Source organism: Carlito syrichta, unplaced genomic scaffold, assembly GCF_000164805.1.
Source record: "Carlito syrichta isolate Samal-C Ts95f unplaced genomic scaffold, Tarsius_syrichta-2.0.1 Scaffold309111, whole genome shotgun sequence".
Classification (NCBI taxonomy): Eukaryota; Metazoa; Chordata; class Mammalia; order Primates; family Tarsiidae; genus Carlito; species Carlito syrichta.
Window position 1 is genome coordinate 92,102 of NW_007253207.1, and position 20,775 is coordinate 112,876.

Here is a 20,775-nt window from a genome sequence, read left to right on the forward strand (position 1 = left end):
CGGGCTCAGGCAATCCACTCATCTCAGCCTCCCAAAGGCGCGGGATTACAGGCTGAGCCACCGAGCCCAGCTGTCTGATACTATTAAATATTCTCCATTTTTTTTTCATTAGACTTTCATTCACTATTGTTAGAATTCATTATTAGTTCTACCCTGAAACATTTAAAGTGACATATTTATCTTCAGATTTCTTTGCTTGAGGGAAAAGGTAATAAAGGGAACATAAAAGTGGTTTCTAAGCTTTCTTTTCCATGAATATTTTGCCATTTTCATTTGATTCATTTTGGCTGCGTAGGGGTTGGGAAGGGTATATTCCTGTCTTCCTGGGAATATAGCCAGGGACATGGAGGCATTTCTTTCCCGACTCCCAAGTCCCTGAGCCATAAAAGCCCCAGGTCTTTGAATATGAGTAGCACCATTTATATCATGGAACTAGCCCTACAAATTCAGAAACTGCTGTTATAAAAACAAACAAAAACCTTAGAACTAGTCCTTAAAGTTTTTTTCTTTTTTTCTTTTGAGTTTGAGTCTCACTCTGTCACCCAGACTGGAGTGCAGTGACCGCTCCCGGCCACCGCAGCCTCAACCTGCTGGGCTCCGGCGATCCTTCTACCTCAGCCTTCCGTGTAGCCGGAATTACAGGCGCGCGCTACCATGCCCAGCTAATTTTTTTTATTTATTGTAGACATGAGGTCTCACCAAGTTCCGCAGGCTCAGGCAATCCACTCACCTCAGCCTCCCTAGGCACGGGATTATAGACTGAGCCACCGAGCCCGGCTAAGGTTTTTTTCATATTATGACCCAGAGTGGGCAGTGATAAATTCAACTCTACACAGCTTCCCTAAGAAAAGGCACAGTGTTTAGCATAAATTGGTTTATTCATTATGATAATCTTTGGACTTGGTTTTCTCAATTAAAAGACTCTGGATCCTAATTCTGAACTGTTAGATGAATCTGTTTGCTCCAGGTAACAATGTATATACACAGAAAACAGTGTTACTGGTACCATTATTACCAGGTGAATAGGAAAGAACAGTTGTGTTATCTTGCTAGAAAATATGGGGATAATGGGTTAGATTGAAATAATCTAAGCCGGACTTGGTGGCTCAGCCTGTAATCCCACGCCTTGGGAGGCTGAGGTGAGTGGATTGCCTGAGCCCGCGGGCTCAAGACACGCCTGGGAAACTTGGTGAGACCTCATCTCTACAATAAATAAATAATCAGCCAGCTGTGGTAGCACGCGCCTGTAGTTCCAGCTACTTGGAAGGCTGAAGTGGAAGGATCACCCAAGCCCAGCAAGTCGAGGCTGTGGTGGCCATGAACAGGCCACTGCACTCTAGTCTGGGCGACAGAGTGAGACACCAATTCAAAAAAAAAAGAAAGAAAGAAAGAAAGAATCTACTGAGTATATTTGACTTTTTGGATAATACTTGGGTGCAGCTCCTGTTTTTGTTTTTGTTTTTTTGAGTCGGAGTCTCACTCTGTCACCCAGGCTGGAGTGCAGTGGCATGTTCATGGCCACCACAGCCTCGACTTGCTGGGCTTGGGTGATCCTTCCACTTCAGCCTTCCAAGTAGCTGGAACTACAGGAGTGCACCACCACAGCCAGCTAATGTTTTTGATTTATTGTAGAGATGGGGTCTTGCCCATCTGGATTTATAGGCATGAGCCACCGTGCCTGACTAGCTTCTGTTGTTTAGGGAGAAAGATGTATGTAGTTGATATTAACTTTTTCTAGGAGACTTGGAAGATTTCTTTAACTTTTCAGCCTTTGTCCTGTCTTTTCTTCAGATTTTCCTTCCATCTAAGTATTTTAGATATTGTTCAATGATTTATTAGCAGAATCCTCCTTTATAACTTGCTGCTGTCTCGTTAACTGTTAGTTTCATTGGTCACAAATATGCCATTGAAATGAATTTTCTTTGAACCCAATTGTTGTCTTTTTTGTGGTGGAGGGTTGTAGTGATAGAGTTCTTCATATAAAGCAAAAAAGAAAACATTCTTGTGATAAAACTCATATACTATACACTTTCACCCATTTAAAGTGTACAATTCACCAGGCTCGGTGGCTCACCTGTATTCCTGCGCCTTTGGGAGGCTGAGGTGAGTGGACTTCCTGAGCCCGCAGATTCAAGACCCTCCTGGGCAGCGAGACCTCATCTCTACAATAAATCAAAAAATCAGCCGGGTGTGGTAGCGCATGCCTGTAATTCCGGCTATTCGGAAGGCTGAGATAGAAGGATCACCAGAGCCCAGCAGGTCGAGGCTGCGGTGGCCGGGAGTAGCCACCGCACGCCAGTCTGGGCGACAGAGTGAGACTCCAACTCAAAACAAGCAAACAAACAAACAAATAAAATGTACAATTCAGTAGTTTTTAATTTATTTAGAGTTGTGCAAAATCATTACCAAAATCAGTTTTAGGACATTTTTATCACCTCAGAAGAAAACCTTGTACCTTCTATCATTTCCCTAGTTCTTCCATTCTTCCATGTCAGCCCCTAGCAACCAGTAACCTACTTTCTATTTTTTTTTCCCAAATTCTCCTATCCTGAATTGTTTCTGTAGATAAATCTGCTGCTACTACTTTCTATTTGTATAGATTTTTCTGTTCTGAACATTACCTGTAGATGGAATCATGTAATACTTGATTCTTTGTGACCGAGTTCTTTCTCTTAGATGATGTTATATTCCCTTCCCTCCCCCTCATCTACTTAGAAGGGATTTCCTTAATGTTTTAAGTGTTCATTCATGTTGTGGCATGTGTCTACTTTTTTATGGCAAAATCATATTATGTTTGGCAGCTTGCTTCTTTTTTTTTTTTTTTTTTTTTTGGTTTTAAGATTAAATCATCTTATTTCTAAATTTTGGCTTGTATTCTTGCCAAAAGATATAGACTGAAAACTTTTTCCTTAGAGCTAATTAGCTGCATTTTCTGACATTCTTGTAAGCTGTGATAATAGCTCTGTGGGAAGTCTTACCTTTGTATTTTCTTTTCTTTTCTTTTTTTTGAGTTGGAATCTTACTCTATTGTCCAGTCTGGAGTGCAGTGACACTCTGATAGTGCTGTGCTCAGGTGATCCTTCTGCCTCAGCCTTCCAAGTAGCTGGAACTACAGGCACACACCATCACGTCTGGCTAATTTTTTGATTTATTGTAGAAATGAGGTCTCACTAAGTTGCCCAGGCTGGTCTCGAACCCATGGGCTCAGAAAATCCTCCCGCCTCTGCCTCCCAAAGTGCTGGAATTATAGGTGTGAGCCACCGCCCCAGTCTGCCTTTGCTTTTTTTTTGAGTTGGAGTCTCTGTTGCCCAGGCTGGGAGTGCATTGGCTCGCTCACGGCTACCCCAGCGTCGACCTGCTGGGCTTCAGCAATCCTTCAGTCTCAGTCTTCCAAGTAGCCAGAACTACAGACGCACGTTACCACACCTGGCTAATTTTTGATTTTTTGTAGAGATGAGGTCTTGTCAAATTCTCCGGGCTGGTCTCAAACCCGTGGGCTCAGGCAATCCACTCGCCTTGGCCTCCTCAAGTGCTGGGATTACAGGCCGAGCCCCCAAACCCAACCTATCTTTGCATTTTTAACAGTGTTAAAACAGATATAAGCTGCTTATGTGTTTTACTAGGATTCTTGTACTTTTTAGGGCAGTGTCCTCTGCTCCATCATCTCTGGGGATACAGTAGATTTTCTGTCAAGTTCATGGTTTTTTTTATTGTTGTTTTTTGAGTTGTAGTCTCACTCCATAACCCAGGCTAGAGTGCAGTGGCCTGCTCACAGCCAGCCCAGCATCAACCCTCTGGGTTCAGGCAATCTTTTTGCCTCAGCCTTTCAAGTAGCCGGAACTACAGGCGTGCACTACCATGCCTGGCTAATTTTTTTTTTTTAATTGTAGAGATGAGGTCTTGCAAAGTTGCCCAGGCTGTTTTTGACCCCGTGGGCTTGGGCATCTTTTACCTTGTCCTACCAAAGAGCTGGAATTATAGGCTTGAGCCCCTGCACCTGGGCAAGTTTATGTTTTTTCTTTTTCTTTATTTTGAGTTGGAGTCTCACTCTGTTACTCCATAACCCAGGCTGGAGTGCAGTGGCTGCTCCTGGCCACCGCAGCCTTGATCTGCTGTGCTCCGGTGATTCTTCCACTTCAGCCTTCCAAGTAGCTGGAACTACAGGCATGTGTTACCACGCCCGGCTAATTTTTTGATTTATTGTAGAGATGAGGTCTTGCCAAGTTGCCCAGGCGGGTCTCGAACCCGTGGGCTCAGGCAATCCACTCACCTCAGCCTCCCAAAGTGCTGGGATTACAGGCTGAGCCACCAAGCCCGGCTGATTTTTTTCTTTTTAAACTTTTTATTGCCATGCAATATACCTATGATCAAATTTATTACCTTAACCAATTTTAAATATACGATGTGCAGTTCAGTGGTATTGAGTACATTCATATTGTTGTGCAGCCATCACTACCATTTTTCTTTTTTTTTTTTTTTGAGTTGGAGTCTCACTCCGTCGCCCAGACGAGTGCAGTGGCTGCTCCCGGCCACCTCAGCCTCGACCTGCTGGGCTCCAGCGATCCTTCCGACTCAGCCTTCCGAGTAGTCGAAATTACAGGCATGTGTTACCACGCCCGGCTAATTTTTTGATTTATTGTAGAGACGAGGTCTTGCCAAGTTGCCCAGGCGGGTCTCAAACCCGCGGGTTTAGGCAATCCACTCACCTCAGCCTCCCAAAGCTGAGCCACCTAGCCCGGCCCATTTATCTTTGAAACTTTTTTGTCTTGTAAACCTAAATTATTTTTTCCCCAGTGTCTTGAAAAAAATAATGAAAAACGGAAACTCTTTAAACAGTAATTCCTTTTCTCCTCTCCCCCTAGTTTCTGGCAATGGCAATTTTACTTTCTGCCTCTGAATTTGTCTATTCTGTATATCTCTAGGTGTCTTTTGTGATTGGCTTACTTTAGTAAGCATAATGTTCACAAGGTTCATCCATGTTGTGGCATGTATCAGTATTTGTTCCTTTTTAAGTTTGAATAATATCCCATTGTATATACAGACCACATTTTGCTTATCCTTTCGTCTTTTTCATCATGAATACTTGAATTGATTCTACTGTTTGGTTATTGTGAATAATGCTGCTATGAACATGAGTATACAAATACCTCTTTAAGGCTCTTCTTTTTTTTTTTTTTGAGTTGGATGGTATGTGCCACCACGCCTCGCTAATTTTTATTTATTTATTGTAGAGACAAGGTCTCACCATGTTGCCCAGGCTGGTCTTGAACTCCTGAACTCAGGCAGTCCTCTTGACTTGAGCTCCCAAAGTACTGGGATTACAGGTATGAGCTACCATGCTCAGCCGATGGTATCTTTTTTTTTTTTGGTCCTTGATTTGTAGTCTCACTCTTTTGCCCAGGCTGGAGTACAGTGGTCCACTCATGGCCACTGCAGACTCGACTTGCTGGACTCAGGCAATCCTTCCTCCTCAGCCTTCCAGGTAGCTCGGACTACAGGCGTGCACCGCCACACCTGACTAATTTTTTGATTCATTGTAGAGGTGAGGTCTCGCCAAGTTGTGCAAACTGGTTTTGAACCTCTGGGCTCAGGTAGTCTTCTTACCTCGGCCTCCTAAAGTGCTGGGATTATAGTCATGAACCACCGTACCTGGCCCGATAGTATATTAATACACAAGTTTTTAATTTTCATAAAGTCACTTTGCCTTTTTTTTTTTTTTTTTTTTTATTTGGAGTTTCACTCTGTCATCCAGGCTGGAGTACAGTGGCATGCTCACAGCCACCACAGCCTCAACCTGCTGGGTTCAGGTGATCCTTCCACTTCAGCCTTCCAAGTAGCTGGAACTTCAGGAGTGCTCAGCTAATTTTTTGATTTATTATGGAGATGAGGTCTCACCAGGTTGCCCAGGCTGTTCTGGAACCCCTTGGTTCAGGCAATCCTCTTGTCTGTGCCTCCCAAAATGCTGGGATTACAGGCATGAGCCACTGTGCTTAGCAAAATTTTCTTTTTAAATTTTCTTCTCCTCATGCTTCCTGTCATTGGTTATTGATCAAAGATCTAGTATTAAAAATGATGTTTAGCAGTGCCTTCAGCTTACTTTGCAGTTTTCTTTTTCTTTCTTATGTCGTTTTATATTATTGTCTTATGATGTGATGGTGTTTGTCCTACCTGATTTTTTAAATCGCAGACTGTTTTATAATATAACCTGCCCATGTTAACTGTCAAATACCACAAATACAGGGAGAATTGAATTTTTTTCCCAGCCTTTGAACTCATTAACTGGATAGGTGGTTGTGTCTTCAGAGTACCCTTGATAGGAATGTTAGTGCTATTAGAAGCAGTGGTAATCTTGTTTGGATATTGAATATAGGTTGAAGCTGAAGTGTAATTGTGTAGGACATAAATATTATTTTATACTATAATTGGTTTTTTGCCTTTTTTTTTTTTAAAGGATTTGGACGAGGCAGAGGAAGAGGGACAGGAAGGTTCTCAGCCCAAGATATGGGGTAAGTCACAGCCATCTTATTTTTGGCATTTTTTTCTTCCCTAGTTGTTATTCTAGTTTTCCTTCCATCTTGAACCTAATTTATTCTTCCTTGTGAGTCAGGTTTTTTGTTTTTTTTTTTGAGTTGGAGTCTTACTCTGTCATCTAGGCTGGAGTGCAGTGGCACGCTCATGGCCACTGCATCCTCAACCTGCTGGGCTCAGGTGATCTTTCAACCTCAGCCTTCCAAGTAGCTGGAACTACAGGTGTGCACTGCCACACCCAGCCTATTTTTTTGATTTCTTGTAGAGATGAGGTCTGCCAAGTTGCCCAGGCTGATCTCAAACCCCTGAGCTTAGGCAATCCTCTTACTGTGGTCTCCCAAAGTACTGGGATTACAGGTCTGAGCCACCGCACCAGCCAGGTGTTTTTTATATTTAAAACAAGCTGACTAATAAGTGAAAACAGAATAAATAAATCTTTCTTTTTTTTTCCTAGTTGGAGTCTTACTCAGCCTTCTAAGTAGCTAGAATTACAGGCATGTCCCACCACACCTAGCTAATTTTTTGATTTATAAATGAGGTCTCACCAAGTTGCCCAGGCTGATCTCAAACACATGGGCTCAAGCAATTCTCTCACCTTGGCCTCCCATTGTGCTGGGATTATAGGTATGAGCCACCACACCTGGCCAATAAATCTTTCTATAGGCATTAGAACAGGATTTTTAGCCTTGGCCCTTGACATTTTTGATTGAATAATATTTTATTGAGGTGGTGGAGTGTTTTGTACATCGTAGGATGTTTAGCAGCATTCCTCTTCTCTCCTTACTAGATGGCAGTAACACCTCTTCTGATGTTGTGACAAAGTGCCTACAGACATAGCTAAATATTCCCTGGGAGGGGAGTACATATTCATCCCTACTTGAAAGCCACTGCAGAAGAACTATGTTGAGAAATCCAGCATTTGTCTTCAAATGCTAAGTAAATACAGTGCTTATTCATGTAAAAGTGATAATTTTTTTCTAAATTTTAACAGTGAATGATGAACATACTATAAATAGGTGCTAAAATCGGTAGTTTATCCCTTCCTTCTGGATATTCTTTTACTTTTTGCTTCTTCTAAAACATTAGCTCCCACTGGATTTTTAGAAAAAGCTTTAAAACATATTACAGAAGCCATTTGTAGATGGATTCAAGGAAGGAAGGGAATTGTTCCAGGGAAAGCCCTTTGTCTTTCCATAGCTTCAGGGCAGCTCTACTGGAGTTAGTACCTTCTGGTGGTATTGGATCCTTTTTCAGTTTGAGCTCCCTGTGGGAAAATGAGTGATGAAAACACTGGGAGCAAATGGGCAGGGGCACTTGAAGATAAAAGCCTAACCTGGCCCATTAGCTTTAACTACTGCACACTTGTGAAAATTTTAAAGGTAATATTTGGTAGTAGTATTTATTTTGGCCCATGTTAGACCTCTGAATTATGAGGCTAACTCCAGGCTAGAGTGCAGTCATGCTCACGGCCACTGCATCTTTGACCTGCTGAGCTCAGGCAATCCTTCTGCCTCAATCTTCCAAGTAGCTGGAACTACAGATGCGTGCTACCATGCCTGGCTTATTTTTTAATTTATTGTAGAGATGAGGTCTCACCAAGTTGCCCAGGATGGTCTCTAACCCCTGAGCTCAGGCAGTCCTCTCGTTTTGGTCTCCCAGAGTGCTGTAATTACAGGCTTGAACTACCGTGCCCAGTGACTTATGATGTCTGGTGGGTGTTCAGTTTAGGATTTTAATGAAAAGAGGGTTACTGAAGAACACATTTTCTTAACATACCCAATTTTTCTGTAAAGGAATATACAATTCTGTCATAAAAGGTTCAAAGCTAAACTAGGATTCTGACTTAGGAAGAAAAGACTTGTTTCCTCTTCATGACTTATTTTCAGTGGGACATTCCGTTAGAGCCCTTTTCTGCCTTGAAAGATTCTAGGTCTCCAAGTGTGCTTTCAGATGCAGAAGACAGTGTTTTTAGAAAATAAGGCCATTATAAATAAAAGAGTATATTGTAGGTCCCTAGGCAACTTTTATTTTTCACATCTGTATCCTGGTGGCTGGAAGAATTAGTTATATCTAAAAATGGGAAGGAGAGTGAAGTCTTTTACAGTGACTCTTAGAAGCTACTGGGTTTGTTTGGGGGAAGATAATGTACAGTTAACTTTGGCTTTGGTGTTTGCTTCATTTGCCTTTATTTCTTTATTTCAAACCTCAGGACATTTAATCCTGCAGACTATTCAGATTCTACATCTACAGATGGGTGTGGGACAAAACTCGTAGTTTGGGAAGCTGCTCAGAATGGTACAGATGAGGAAACTGGTAAGTGTTCTTATCTGCCAGAGATGTGTTTTAAATGTTTGAATTATTAAGAGATCTTTGTTCTCATACAAACATAAAGTCTCAATGTGCTGTTGGAGGAAAATGAAAAACAGGCTTTTATCCTACCTCTGAAACTCTTTCTTAGTTGGTTCTTACCTACAAAATCTCTCGCTTGCTAATCTTATTGATGACAAGGAATTTGATTTTCCCTTCTGCAGTCTGAGAAAGAGGCTGTATAAGGTAATCTGCATAAATCAGCACAAACCAGCACTTCAGTCACAGGTTACAGATACATGAAATTTCTTAAAAGGCTTTTTTACTGAAAGTATTTTCCATTCCTACTGGTTGTATTTTGACCAGATAATGTTGTAGATGATAGATTTGCAGGAACATTGCTTCTGTGGCTTTTCTGTATCATGCGGTTTTAGAATTATTTTCTGAAATTCATGGGTGTAAAGATTTGCTTATATATAGAGAGAGAGCTTTTCAGAGGACTTGTGATAATATATGGTCACTAATGAGATTATGTTTATAAAAACATAATTTAACGCAATGAAATATAATCCATAATATATAATAGCTCAATAAATTATCAAAAACCAAACATTTATGTAACAGCAACACTGGCCAAAATATAAGACCACCATCCTAGAATCACAATTAATGAACTAGAAATAGAGGAATTTTAGAGAGGATCAACTAAAGTTATAAGTAATTGTTTGAAAAGACTGGTAAAATTGCTAAACTTCTATGAGACCAATCAACAGAATGTGAAGAAGCATAAATAACTGGTTTTAGGGAAGAGGGAATATTGGTACAGATTATATGGATATTAGAAGATCATAAGATACTGTATGTCAAGCCGGGCTCTGTGGCTCAGCCTGTAATCCCGCGCCTTTGGGAGGCTGAGGTGAGTGGATTGCCTGAGCCCACGGGTTCGAGACCCGTCTGGGCAGCGAGACCTCATCTCTACAGTAAATCAAAAAATCAGCCAGGCGTGGTAGCGCGTGCCTGTAATTCCGGCTACTCGGAAGGCTGAGGTGGAAGGATCGCCGGAGCCCAGCAGGTCGAGGCTGCGGTGGCCGGGAGTGGCCGCTGCACTCCAGTCTGGGGGACTGAGTGAGACTCCAACTCAAAAAAAAAAAAAAAAGATACTGTATGTCATTAAATTTTATGCCAGCAAATTTGAAATTGCAGACTAATTTCATTTATAACTATCTTAAACCAGTGGCTGGGAATGGTGGCTTATACCTTTAATCCCAGCACTTTGGGAACCCAAGTGTAAGGATCACTTGAGACCAGGAGTTTGAGGCTGCGACGAGCCATTATTGTACCATTGCACTCCAGCTTAGAAGACAGAGTGAGACTCTGGCTCAAGAAAAAAAAAAACTCAAACAAAATATTCAAAAATAGAATTCAGTAAGACAGAAAAAGAAATAAGCTGGGCACGGTGGCCGACGCCTGTAATCCCAGCACTTTGGGAGGCTAAGGCAAGAGGATTGCCTGAGCCCATGAGTTCAAGACTGGGCAACTTGGCGAGACGTCATCTCTACAATAAATTCTAAAAATTAGCCGGGTGTGGTAGCGCATACCTGTAGTTCCAGCTACTTAGAAGACTAGGCGGAAGGATCGCCTGAGCCCAACAGGTCTTGGCTGCAGTGGCCTCCAGCCTGGATAACTGAGTGAGCCTAACTAAAAAAAAAAAAAAAAAAAAGTAATACATCATAGCCATGTTAAATATATACTTGATATTCAAGTTTGTTCAGCTTTTTAAAAATCCAGCTGGGTGCCATGGCTTATACCTGTAATTCCAGCACTTTGGGAGGCCAAGGCAAGAGAATCCTTGAAGCCAGGAGTTCAAGACTAGCCTTTTTGAGACCCCATCTCTAAGAAAGGAAAACATAAGAAAAAGAATAAAACTTAAGGAAAAAAAAAGCTCAATTCTTTGATACATACCCAAGAGGATGGAGAAATATAGGTTCACATAAAACCTTGTGCAAAAAAATTTAAAGCAACACAGTTCATAATTATCAAAAGTTAGAAGCACTCAGATATCCATCAATGGGTGAATAGATAAGCAAAATATGTAATATTCATATAACAATAATTTTCTGCCATAAAAAGGAATGAAGGATACATGCTATAACTTGAGTGAACTTTCAAAATTATATGGCAAATTAAAGAAACCAGTCACAAAAGACCACATATTTTGTATTTTATGATTCCGTTTATTCGAAATGTCCAGGTTAGGAAAATTTTTAGAGGTAGAAAATAGATTGGGGGTTGCCTAGGGCTGGAAGAATTTGGAGGAATTGGAGAGTGACTTGTAATGAGTATGGGGTTTCTTTTTAGAGTAATGAAAATGTTCTGAAATTAGATAAGGTTGATGGTTGCAGAAATTGTGAATACACTAAAATTTATTCAATTGTGTATTATAGAAGGATATATTTCATGTTATGCACCATATATGTGAAAAACAAAAATGAGTATTTGTTCACCCAATTAACACAATTAAGAAGATCCATGGTCAGTTGGAGTAGCTCACACCTATAATCCCACACTTTGGGAGGCCAAGGTGAGAGGATTGCCTGAGCCCTTGGGTTTAAGACCAGCCTGGGCAACTTGCTGAGACCTCCTCTCTACAATAGATCAAAAAATTAGCCGGGCGGGGTGGCGGGTGCCTGTAATTCCACCTACTTGGAAGGTTGAGGATTATAGGCATGAACCACTGTGCCTGGCCGTAAAGTTTAGTTTTTAGTTTGTTTGTTTGTTTGTTTTGAATTGGAGTCCGCTCTTGTCTCTCAGGCTGGAGTGCAGTGGCATGCTCATGGCCACCGCAGCTTCAACCTGCTGGGCTCAGGCGATCCTTCCACCTCAGCCTTCCAAGTAGATGGACTACAGATGCACGCCACTATGCTTGGCTAGATTTTGTGATTTATGGTAGAGACGAGGTCTCACCAAGTTGCCCAAGCTGGTCTTGAACCCCCAGGCTCAGGCAGCCCTCTTGCCTAGGCCTCCCAAAGTGCTAGGATTATAGGTATGAGCCACCATGCCCGACCAAAGTTTAGTTTTTACTGACTCAGTCTTTGAATGTATAAATCTGTGGTTGATCATCACTTAAAAACTTTCCCAACCGGGCTTGGTGGCTCAGCCTGTAATCCCAGCACTTTGGGAGGCTGAGGTGAGTGGATTGCCTAAGCCCGCGGGTTCAAGACCCGCCTGAGCAACTTGGCAAGACCTCATCTCTACAATAAATAAAAAATTAGCTGGGCGTGGTAGCGCACACCTGTAATTCCAGCTACCTGAAAGGTTGAGGCGGAAGGATCGCCAGAGCCCAGCAGGTCGAGGCTGCGGTGGCCAGGAGCATGCCAGTGCACTCCAGTCTAGGTGACAGAGTGAGATTCCAACTCAAAAAAACAAAATTTTCCCCACTGATGTCTTTTAAAAAATCAGGTTTAGCCAGGCATGGTGACTCATGCCTGTAATCCCAGCACTTTGGGAAGTAGAGGTGAGAGGATTGCATGAGCCCAGGGGTTCATGACCAGCCTGGGCAACTTGGTGAGCACTCATCTCTACAATAAATAAAAAAAATAGCCAGGCGTGGTGGAGCACACCTGTAGTTCCAGCTACCTGGAAGGCTGAGGCGGAAGGATTACCTAAGCCCAGCAGTTGTGACTGTGCTGGCCATGAGTGGCCATGAGTGTGTCCAGCCTGGGCGACAGAGTGAGACTCTGACTCCAAAATAAAAAAGAAAAGGTTTATTGGTCAGGTGCAGCAGCTCACACACGTAATCCCAGCACTTTGAGAGGTGGTGGCAAGATGATTGCCTGAGCCCAGGGGTTTGATACCATCCTGGGCAACTTGCAAAATCTCATCTCTACAATAAACCAAAAAATTATCCAGGCTTGGGGGCTTAGGTTAGGCAAAGATTTCTTACATAGGATCCAATAAACATGAGTCATAAAAGAAATATTTGATAACGTAGATTGAATCAAATTTTTAAAATTCTGCTCTTCTGAAGAGGAAAATGAAATGAAAGGACAAGTCAAACCCGTATTTGATAAAATTGTATATAAAATGTATAAGGAGCTCTAATAACTCAATAATGAGAAAATTCCCCCCAAAACAAAGGAGCAATTAAAAATGAGCCAAAAATTGAAAATTTCTGACAGTGGATAATGGTGATGATTGCACAACATTGTGAATGTACTTAATGCTATTGAATTGTACACATAAAGAGGGTTAAATGTAAATGTTATGTAATGTCTGTTGTACCACAATTAAAATGGCATAGAATAATATGCACATATTATATACATGTCAGTTTTCTGGCTTTTTAAATTATTTTTTTATTTTTGAGTTGGAGTCTCACTCTGCTGCCCAGGCTGGAGTGCAGTGCATGACCATTGCAGCCTCAGGCCACTAAACTCAGGCAGTCCTTCTGCCTCAGCCTTCCAAGTAGCTGGAGCTACAGGTACATACCACCACGCTGAGCTAATTTTTTGTTTAATTGTAGAGACAAGGTCTCGCTAAGGTGTACAGACTGGTCTTGAACCCCTGGGCTCAGGCAGTCCTCTCACCTCTCCCTCCCAAAGTGCTGGAATTATAGGTGTGAGTTACCGTGCCTGGCTAGTTTTCTGGCTTTTACATTGTTTTGTAATTATATGAGATGTAATCATAAGGACAACGGAGTGAAGGGTAATTCCCTGTGAATCTATACTTACTTCAACATTAAAAAGTTAATAAAAGCTGGGCTCGGTGGCACAGCCTGTAATCCCGCGCTTTGGGAGGCTGAGGTGAGTGGATTGCCTGAGCCTGTGGGTTCGAGACCCGCCTGGGCAACTTGGTGAGACTTCATCTCTACAATAAATCAAAAATTAGCCGGGTGTGGTAGCGTGCGCCTGTAGTTCCAGCTACTTGGAAGGCTGAGGCGGAAAGATCGCCGGAGCCCAGCAGGTCGAGGCTGTGGTGGCTGGGAGCGGCCACTGCACTCCAGTCTGGGCGACAGAGTGAGACTCCAACTCAAAAAAAAAAAAAAAGTTAATAAAAATTGAGCAATAGATTTGAACAGATGCTTTACAAAAGAAGATATATAAATGGGAGTTAAGTCCACAAAAATATTCTCTTCATTGGTCATTAGAGAAATAAAAGTTAGAGCCACAGTAAGATAACACTGTTCATCTATTAAAATGGCTTTAAGAGAAACTGAAAATACCAAGTACTGGTAAGGATTGTGGAACTCACATTCCTGGTGGGAAGCAGATTTTTACCATACAGTCTGAAAATCCCACTTCTGCATTTTTATATAAGTGGAAAGAAAACACATCCAAACAAAAAATCTGTGTATGTTGTTTATAGTGGCTTTATTTATAACCTCCGTTGATTTTCTTTCCTTTTTTTTTTTAAGAGTTGATGTCCTGATTTCTTGCCCAGGCTGGAATGCAGTGGCTGTCACGGGCATAGTCATAGTGTACTATAACCTCAAACTCCTGGACTCAAGTGCTGAATAGTCTCCTGGATAACTGGGACAGTAGGCGCTTACCTCTGCACCTGGCTTCCACTGTTTTTGTTTTTGTTTTTAACAGTGTCAAAGAAGAATGTTGAATTAGTCAATTATCTACAATTCTTTTTTTCTTTTTTGAGTTGGCGTCTCACTCTGTCACCCAGGCTGGAAGGCAGTGGCATACTCCTGGCCACTGCAGCCTCGACCTGCTGGGCTTAGTTGATCCTTCCACCTCAGCCTTCCAAGTAGCTGGAACTACAGACATGCACCACCATGCCCGGCTAATTTTTTGATTTATTATAGAAATGAGGTCTTGCCAAGTTGCCCAGGCTGGTCTCCAACCTGCGGGATCAGGCAATCCTCTGACCTTGGCCTCCCAAAGTGCTGGGATTATAGGTGTGAGCCAACACGCCTGGCCTTATTCTTTTTTTCTTATTCCCTCTCTTCTTTTCCCCCGTCTCCCTTTCATGTATTTCCTCCCACTTCTCCTTATTCTCATTTAAAGAAGCAGGTTTCTTGGTGAAAAAGATTTAAGGCCAGGCATGGTGGCTCATGCCTAGAATCCCAGCACTTTGGGAGGTCGAGGTGAGATGATTGCCTGAGCTCATGGGTTTGAGAACAGCCTGGGCAACTTGGCGAGATCTCATGTCTACAATAAATCAAAAAAATAGCTGGGTGTGGTGTCACGTACCTATAGTTCCAGCTATTTGGAAGCCTGAGGCAGAAGGATCACCCGAGCCCAGCAGGTTGAAGCTGTGATGGCCGTGAGCTTGCCATGGCAATCTAACCTGGGTGACAGAGTAAGACCTCAACTAAAAAAAAAAAATTTAGATAAGCAAAATGGGTTTGTTGTGAATATAGTTAAAGGGTGTAAGAGTGGCATTGTTAATTGTAATGTTGTCTTGTTGATAAAAGAGTTCTGAGTTCAGTGCTCAGTTTTATATACTCAGAAGCTTGACTTTTTGACAATATAATCATCACAGATCATTTCTAATGTGAAGAAAACTCACATTAACCAAACTAGAAAGACTGACTTATGCTAATTTATTAATTTGCTAAAAACGAATTCCTGTCAAACAGATTGGAATGCTCTCTTTGACAAATGGGAAGTGAGCTTGGTAAACATGAGAATGAGGATACAGTAAGTCCCCTATATGTGAACATGCATTTTCATGTCCAATCACATAAATTAGTTCATATGTCTCATATACACTGTCATGTGTGCAAGGTGTAACACACTGTAAGATTTAAAAGTTTCCTTTTTTTAAAAAAATGTATTATTTGTGTGAAAAGTATTATAAACCTATTGCACTACAGTATTGTATAGCCGATTGTGATAGTTGGGTACCTAGGTAACTTTGTTGGACTTAACAATTGGATTTACGAATGTGCTCTTGGAATAAAACTCGTTGATATGTAGAGGACTTAACTACAGTTGATATAATTTGAGCCATCTGGATAAAATTTATAGCTGGAGTCACAGTGGCCTGTTATAGTATGGATTTCAATAAGTTTCCCTTTCTTGACAGTAATGCAGCATATACATAGCTTTGACACTGAATAATTTCTCTTGTGATAAATATTTTTATTGTCTTGATATGTTAAAACCTTCCGTTTTACATTGATCTGCAGAACTAGTACCAAATGCTCACAGCATAGCTCAGCATCTGCCAAGCAAAAATTCTTACGGATTCAAAGGTATGAATGTTTTATTTTAAAATTTTACTTGGTTAAGAATCTTACAAAATGCTTATCGTATCTTCTATTTTTATTAAGGCTAGCTAATAAAAATTCATCAGATGAATATTTGTAAACTATAGAAAACTATAGATAGCTGATAATCACATTTTCAGGTTTTGCTAATGGAAATGTTTTATTGATTGACTTTCAAGTTGCCACAGAATTTTCATCATGTTTTTCTTTCTCTTAAGTGGCTGCCTTTTACATACTTTCATTAGAGGAGTAACACTGAGTTAAATTGTTTAGTTTGTTTTGCTTTTTAAAAGACTGGGTTTGAGACCAGCCTGGGCGACTTGGCGAGACCTCATCTCAACAATAAATCAAAAAATTAGCCTGGCATGGTGGCATGTACCTGTAGTTCCAGCTGCTTGAAAGGCTGATGCAGAAGGATCACCTGAGCCCAGCAGGTTGAGACTGTGGTGGCTGTGAGTATGCCACTGCACTCCAGCCTGGGCAACAGAGTGAGATTCCAACATTTGAAAAAAAAAAAAAAAAAGGAAGTTTGTTTTTGCCTGTTACCACTAACTCTGCACATAATGGCTGAAATGCTAAAATTTATGTTATGTGTATTTTACCACAATTTTAAAAATTAGAAAAAAAATGTTTTTTAAACTTTGGAAAATCATTTAAATATTTTATATGTAAATTTTTGTAATGCCTTATCATTATTTTTCTTCCAGAAATAATTCCCTTTTTATATCCCTGTCTTTTTCTAGACTTCAAGGTTTTTGGTATGGTTCAACTTCCCTATGAAGTTTTTACTTAAAATCTCTAGCTTTTGTTAACTTCTTCATCTTCCAGATTTCCAATGTATTACTCAACTTCATGTAATGAAGTCATGTAATTATTTAATTACATGCAAAAATTTTAATTATCTTTCCAGTGGTACTTAGTGTCATGCTTAATGTCTCTGTAGTCTTTAGAGCCTGTATGGTTAGTTGATGACTGATAGATTCCCAAGGAAAATCCCACCATAAATTGTTCCCTGTTATAATCTCAAGGATGAAAGTTTTAGGAATGCTACTTGAGGCTTTGAAATTGTTTTCTATTTCTCTGTTAGAGTGCTCTCAAAATTGCTTAGATTGAGCATTAGCTTAGGAGTAGAAGTAATCAATCTGTAAATTGGAGTACTGCTTCCTAGAGCATGAGCACAGGGTAGGGCGAATGGGGTGGCAGCAAGGCATTGCACTGGTTATCTTTGACATGAGTCTAGTTGGGAGCTTTGAAAATTATGCATAGAGAAAGTATGCTTAGAGAAAAGTCTGGACGGAAATATATTAAGTTGATTGGAGATTATGTATTAGTACTTAAATAAGAATGATAAGTGAAATGAAGGTAGATGGCATGCTGTAGATTTATTTAGTTTTGTGTGCAAAACTGTGTTTTCTTCCTCCCTCCCTTCCTTCTCTCCCCCCTCTCTTCCCTTCCCCCTCCCTCCCTTCCCTCCCCACTTCCTTCCCTTCCTTCTCCCCCTTTCCTCCCCTTACTCTACTTTCTCCCTTCTTTCCCGGTCATTCTTTCTTGTCAGGGATCAGGACCTCTGCCACCCAAGCTAGAGTGCAGGGGCATGATCACAGCTTACCATAGCCTCGACCTACTGGGCTCAGGCAGTCCTTCCACCTCAGCCTCCCCAGTGGCTGGGACTGTTCGTGTGTGCCACTATGCCTGGCCAAGTTTATTTTTGTTCTTTTTTGAAGAGACGAGGTCTCACGATGTTGCCCACGCTGGTCTCAAAATTCTGTGCTCAAGCAGTCCTGCCTGGGCCTCCCAAAGTGTTGGGATTACTAGCATGTGCCACTGTGCCCAGGACTCTTTTTTTTTTTTTCCTTGAGACAGAGTCTTGCTTTATCACTCAGGCTAGATTGTAGTTCATAGTTCACTGAAACCTTGAACTCCAGGACTCAAGTGATCCTTCTGCCTCAGCCTTTTGAGTAACTAGTTGCACAGTGGCATATCTACCTAATTAAAAACAATTTTTTTTTTCTTTTGAGAGTTGCAGGAGTCCAGCTCTTGCCGGGTTCAGGGTACCCCAAAGGTGGAGATGGCATAGGCGTTTGGGGGCAAGAAAAAAGAGGGAAAGAGAGAGAGAGAAAGAGAGAGAAGGAGGCTGGACCCCTGTCTAGTACAGAAGCCCAAAAAACAAAATTTTTTTTTTTGAATTGAAGTCTCACTGTCACTCAGGCTGGAGTGCAGTGGCACGCTCATGGCCACCGCAGCCTTGACCTGCTGGACTCAGGCGATCCTTCCGCTTCAGCCTTCCAGGTAGCTGGAACTACAGGCATGCGCCACCACACCCGGCTAATTTTTTTGATGTATCAGAGACGAAGTCCTACCAAGTTGCCCAGCCTGGTCTTTTTCCCCTAGGCTCTGGCGATCCTCTCACCTTGACCTCCCAAAGTACTGAGATTACAGGTGTGAGCCACCATGCCTGGACTTTTTTTTTTTTTGAGTTGAGTCTCACTCTATCACCCAGACTGGAGTACAGTGGCTGCCCCCTCGACCTGCTGGGCTCCGGTGGTCCTTCCGCCTCAGCCTTCCAAGTAGCTGGAACTATAGATGTATGCTACCATACCCAGCTAACTTTTTTTTTTTTAAATTGTAGAGACAAGTTCTCGCCAAGTTGTCCAGGCTGGTCTGGAACCTGTGGGCTCAGATAATCCTCTCACCTCTGCCTCCCAAAATGCTGGGATTATAGGCATGAGCCACCACGCCCAGCCCATTAAAGTACCTTAATGTTTTTTAGATAACTATTCTGTCAGAACTTTTTGAGCACATCCTCTGTACTAACTCCTCAGAATTTAAGGTAGCAGACTTGATACAGGCAGGAGTAATGTTAAACTGTGCTAGAGACTTATTAGGAAACCATGTAGTAGGCCTAATATTTTATAAAAAGGATCCTGCTCCATATCTGACAATTCAACAATCCACCTAAAATAGGATCCAAGGTAGATTTGCCTTAAATGAAATTGGTTTGTTTTTAATAATAATAGATCATAAGAAATTAACCCATTGTACCATGTCTGTATTTGTGCTGAGTCCATACTTTCCTACTTATGGCAGAATTTCTTAAATTGCTCAATCTGAGACATTGATTTGAGCTTATGTAGATAGTACTGGCTGAGTTATATTTGAAAACATTACTTCAAAAGTAAAAGGGAGAAGCTAAAAAAAATTATTGATTTTATTGAGGATAGATTAAGAATCTCATATATCTTAGATTTTAAACTAAGTTGCTAATGAAGTACATTTTTTTTTTTTCTTGCATAGTACACAAAAAAGAATCATTTGTTTTCAAACCATATTGACTTTTTGAGATACAAACGTTGATTTCTGTCATTTCCCACCAGGGGCCTGGAAGAACTCTGTGGAAGAGTGGCCAACAGAAGACTGGTCTGAAGATGTAAGTGTTTAGCATCAGACCCCTCTTTGTTTTTGTGTCTGGTAGGGGCTTCTGTGCTTAGCAGAGAGCCCGAGACATTAAATCTCATCTGGGTTCTTTTTCTGGCATCTACTCTAACCAGTTTCTGAGTTGTCCTTTTCAGCAGATACTTCTCAGAAGGAAGTTAATATTTTCAGATTTCTAAGGAACTTGGTTTTAAAGTGTTTGCTTAAAAAATAATAGGTGTTCAGTAGGACCCCCCCCTTAAAAAGAATTTTTTTTAAGCTTATCTTTGTTTTGTTTGACCTGATAGCCAACTGACTCTTGTTATTCTGACTTGTAAACTATTTCTACTCTTTAGAATACTTTCATTAAAGGAGAGTCTGAGTTTTAGGCCACAGTTGAAATTAACCTGAATTAATTATTCTGGTTGCATGCCCAAGCTCACTCTTTTTTGACTACAAGAATTTCTTCTTAAAAATATCCATTTAGGTAGGGTGCGGTGGCTCACACCTATAATCCCAGCACTTTGAGAGGCCGAGGTGTGAGGATTGGCTGAACCCAGGGGTTTGAGACCAGCATGGACAACTTGGCAAGACTTCATCTCTACAATAAATCAAAAAATTAGCCAGGTATAGTGGCGCATACCTGTAGTCCCAGCTACTTGGAAGGTTGAGGTGGAAATGGATCGCCTAAGCTCAGCAGGTAGAGGCTGCAGTGGCTGTGAGTGTGCCACTGCACTCCAGCCTGGGTGACAGAGTGAGACTCCAACTCAAAAAAAAAAAAAATCCATTTATTTCACAGACATCTTTGAGTATGCTATACTAACTTCCGGGTAGTATCCATTTGTAATCCTGGTTTCAGCATATTTTTTGAGAAAAAAATAACTCAACTTAAATAATAAAAGGAAAAAAGGGGATAACTAGTCCAATACCATATCGAATACCATTTTTCTGTTTGAACATCAAGTTCTCAAGGTAATTTAAAAACCTATTGGAAGGGATAGAATAAAGCAGTTATAAGTGCGGATCTTCAAAATTACATATAATAGTCTAGACTTTGAGATTTATTATCTTATTCTCATAATATGTGTTTGCATTTATGCTAACAGGAGCTGCTTGGTATGGGAAACAAGGAATACGATTTCTGCTTGACCTATTTCTTGACCTTAGGCAAGGGACTGCTCCTAGAGTCTTTGGTTTTTTTCTTTGTGAAAAAGGTGTGGGTACTTCACATACAGTATTGTTTGACTTTCGAGTGGTGTTTGACCAACACTGTAACAAAGATTCATTTTTATCGTAAAACTTAGGTA

General features: G+C 41.2%; 1 protein-coding gene across 1 annotated transcript in view; it reads left to right on the top strand.

Moving 5' to 3' along the window:
- The window catches only part of UBAP2 (ubiquitin associated protein 2), a 126,672-nt gene that overhangs the window by 67,635 nt on the left and 38,262 nt on the right, over window positions 1–20,775 (top strand). The window contains exons 7-10 of the mRNA XM_008066797.2: window positions 6,452–6,506; window positions 8,738–8,841; window positions 15,977–16,042; window positions 19,432–19,484. Of these exons, the coding sequence (XP_008064988.1) occupies window positions 6,452–6,506; window positions 8,738–8,841; window positions 15,977–16,042; window positions 19,432–19,484 (278 nt within the window). The remainder of the gene's footprint in view (window positions 1–6,451; window positions 6,507–8,737; window positions 8,842–15,976; window positions 16,043–19,431; window positions 19,485–20,775) is intronic.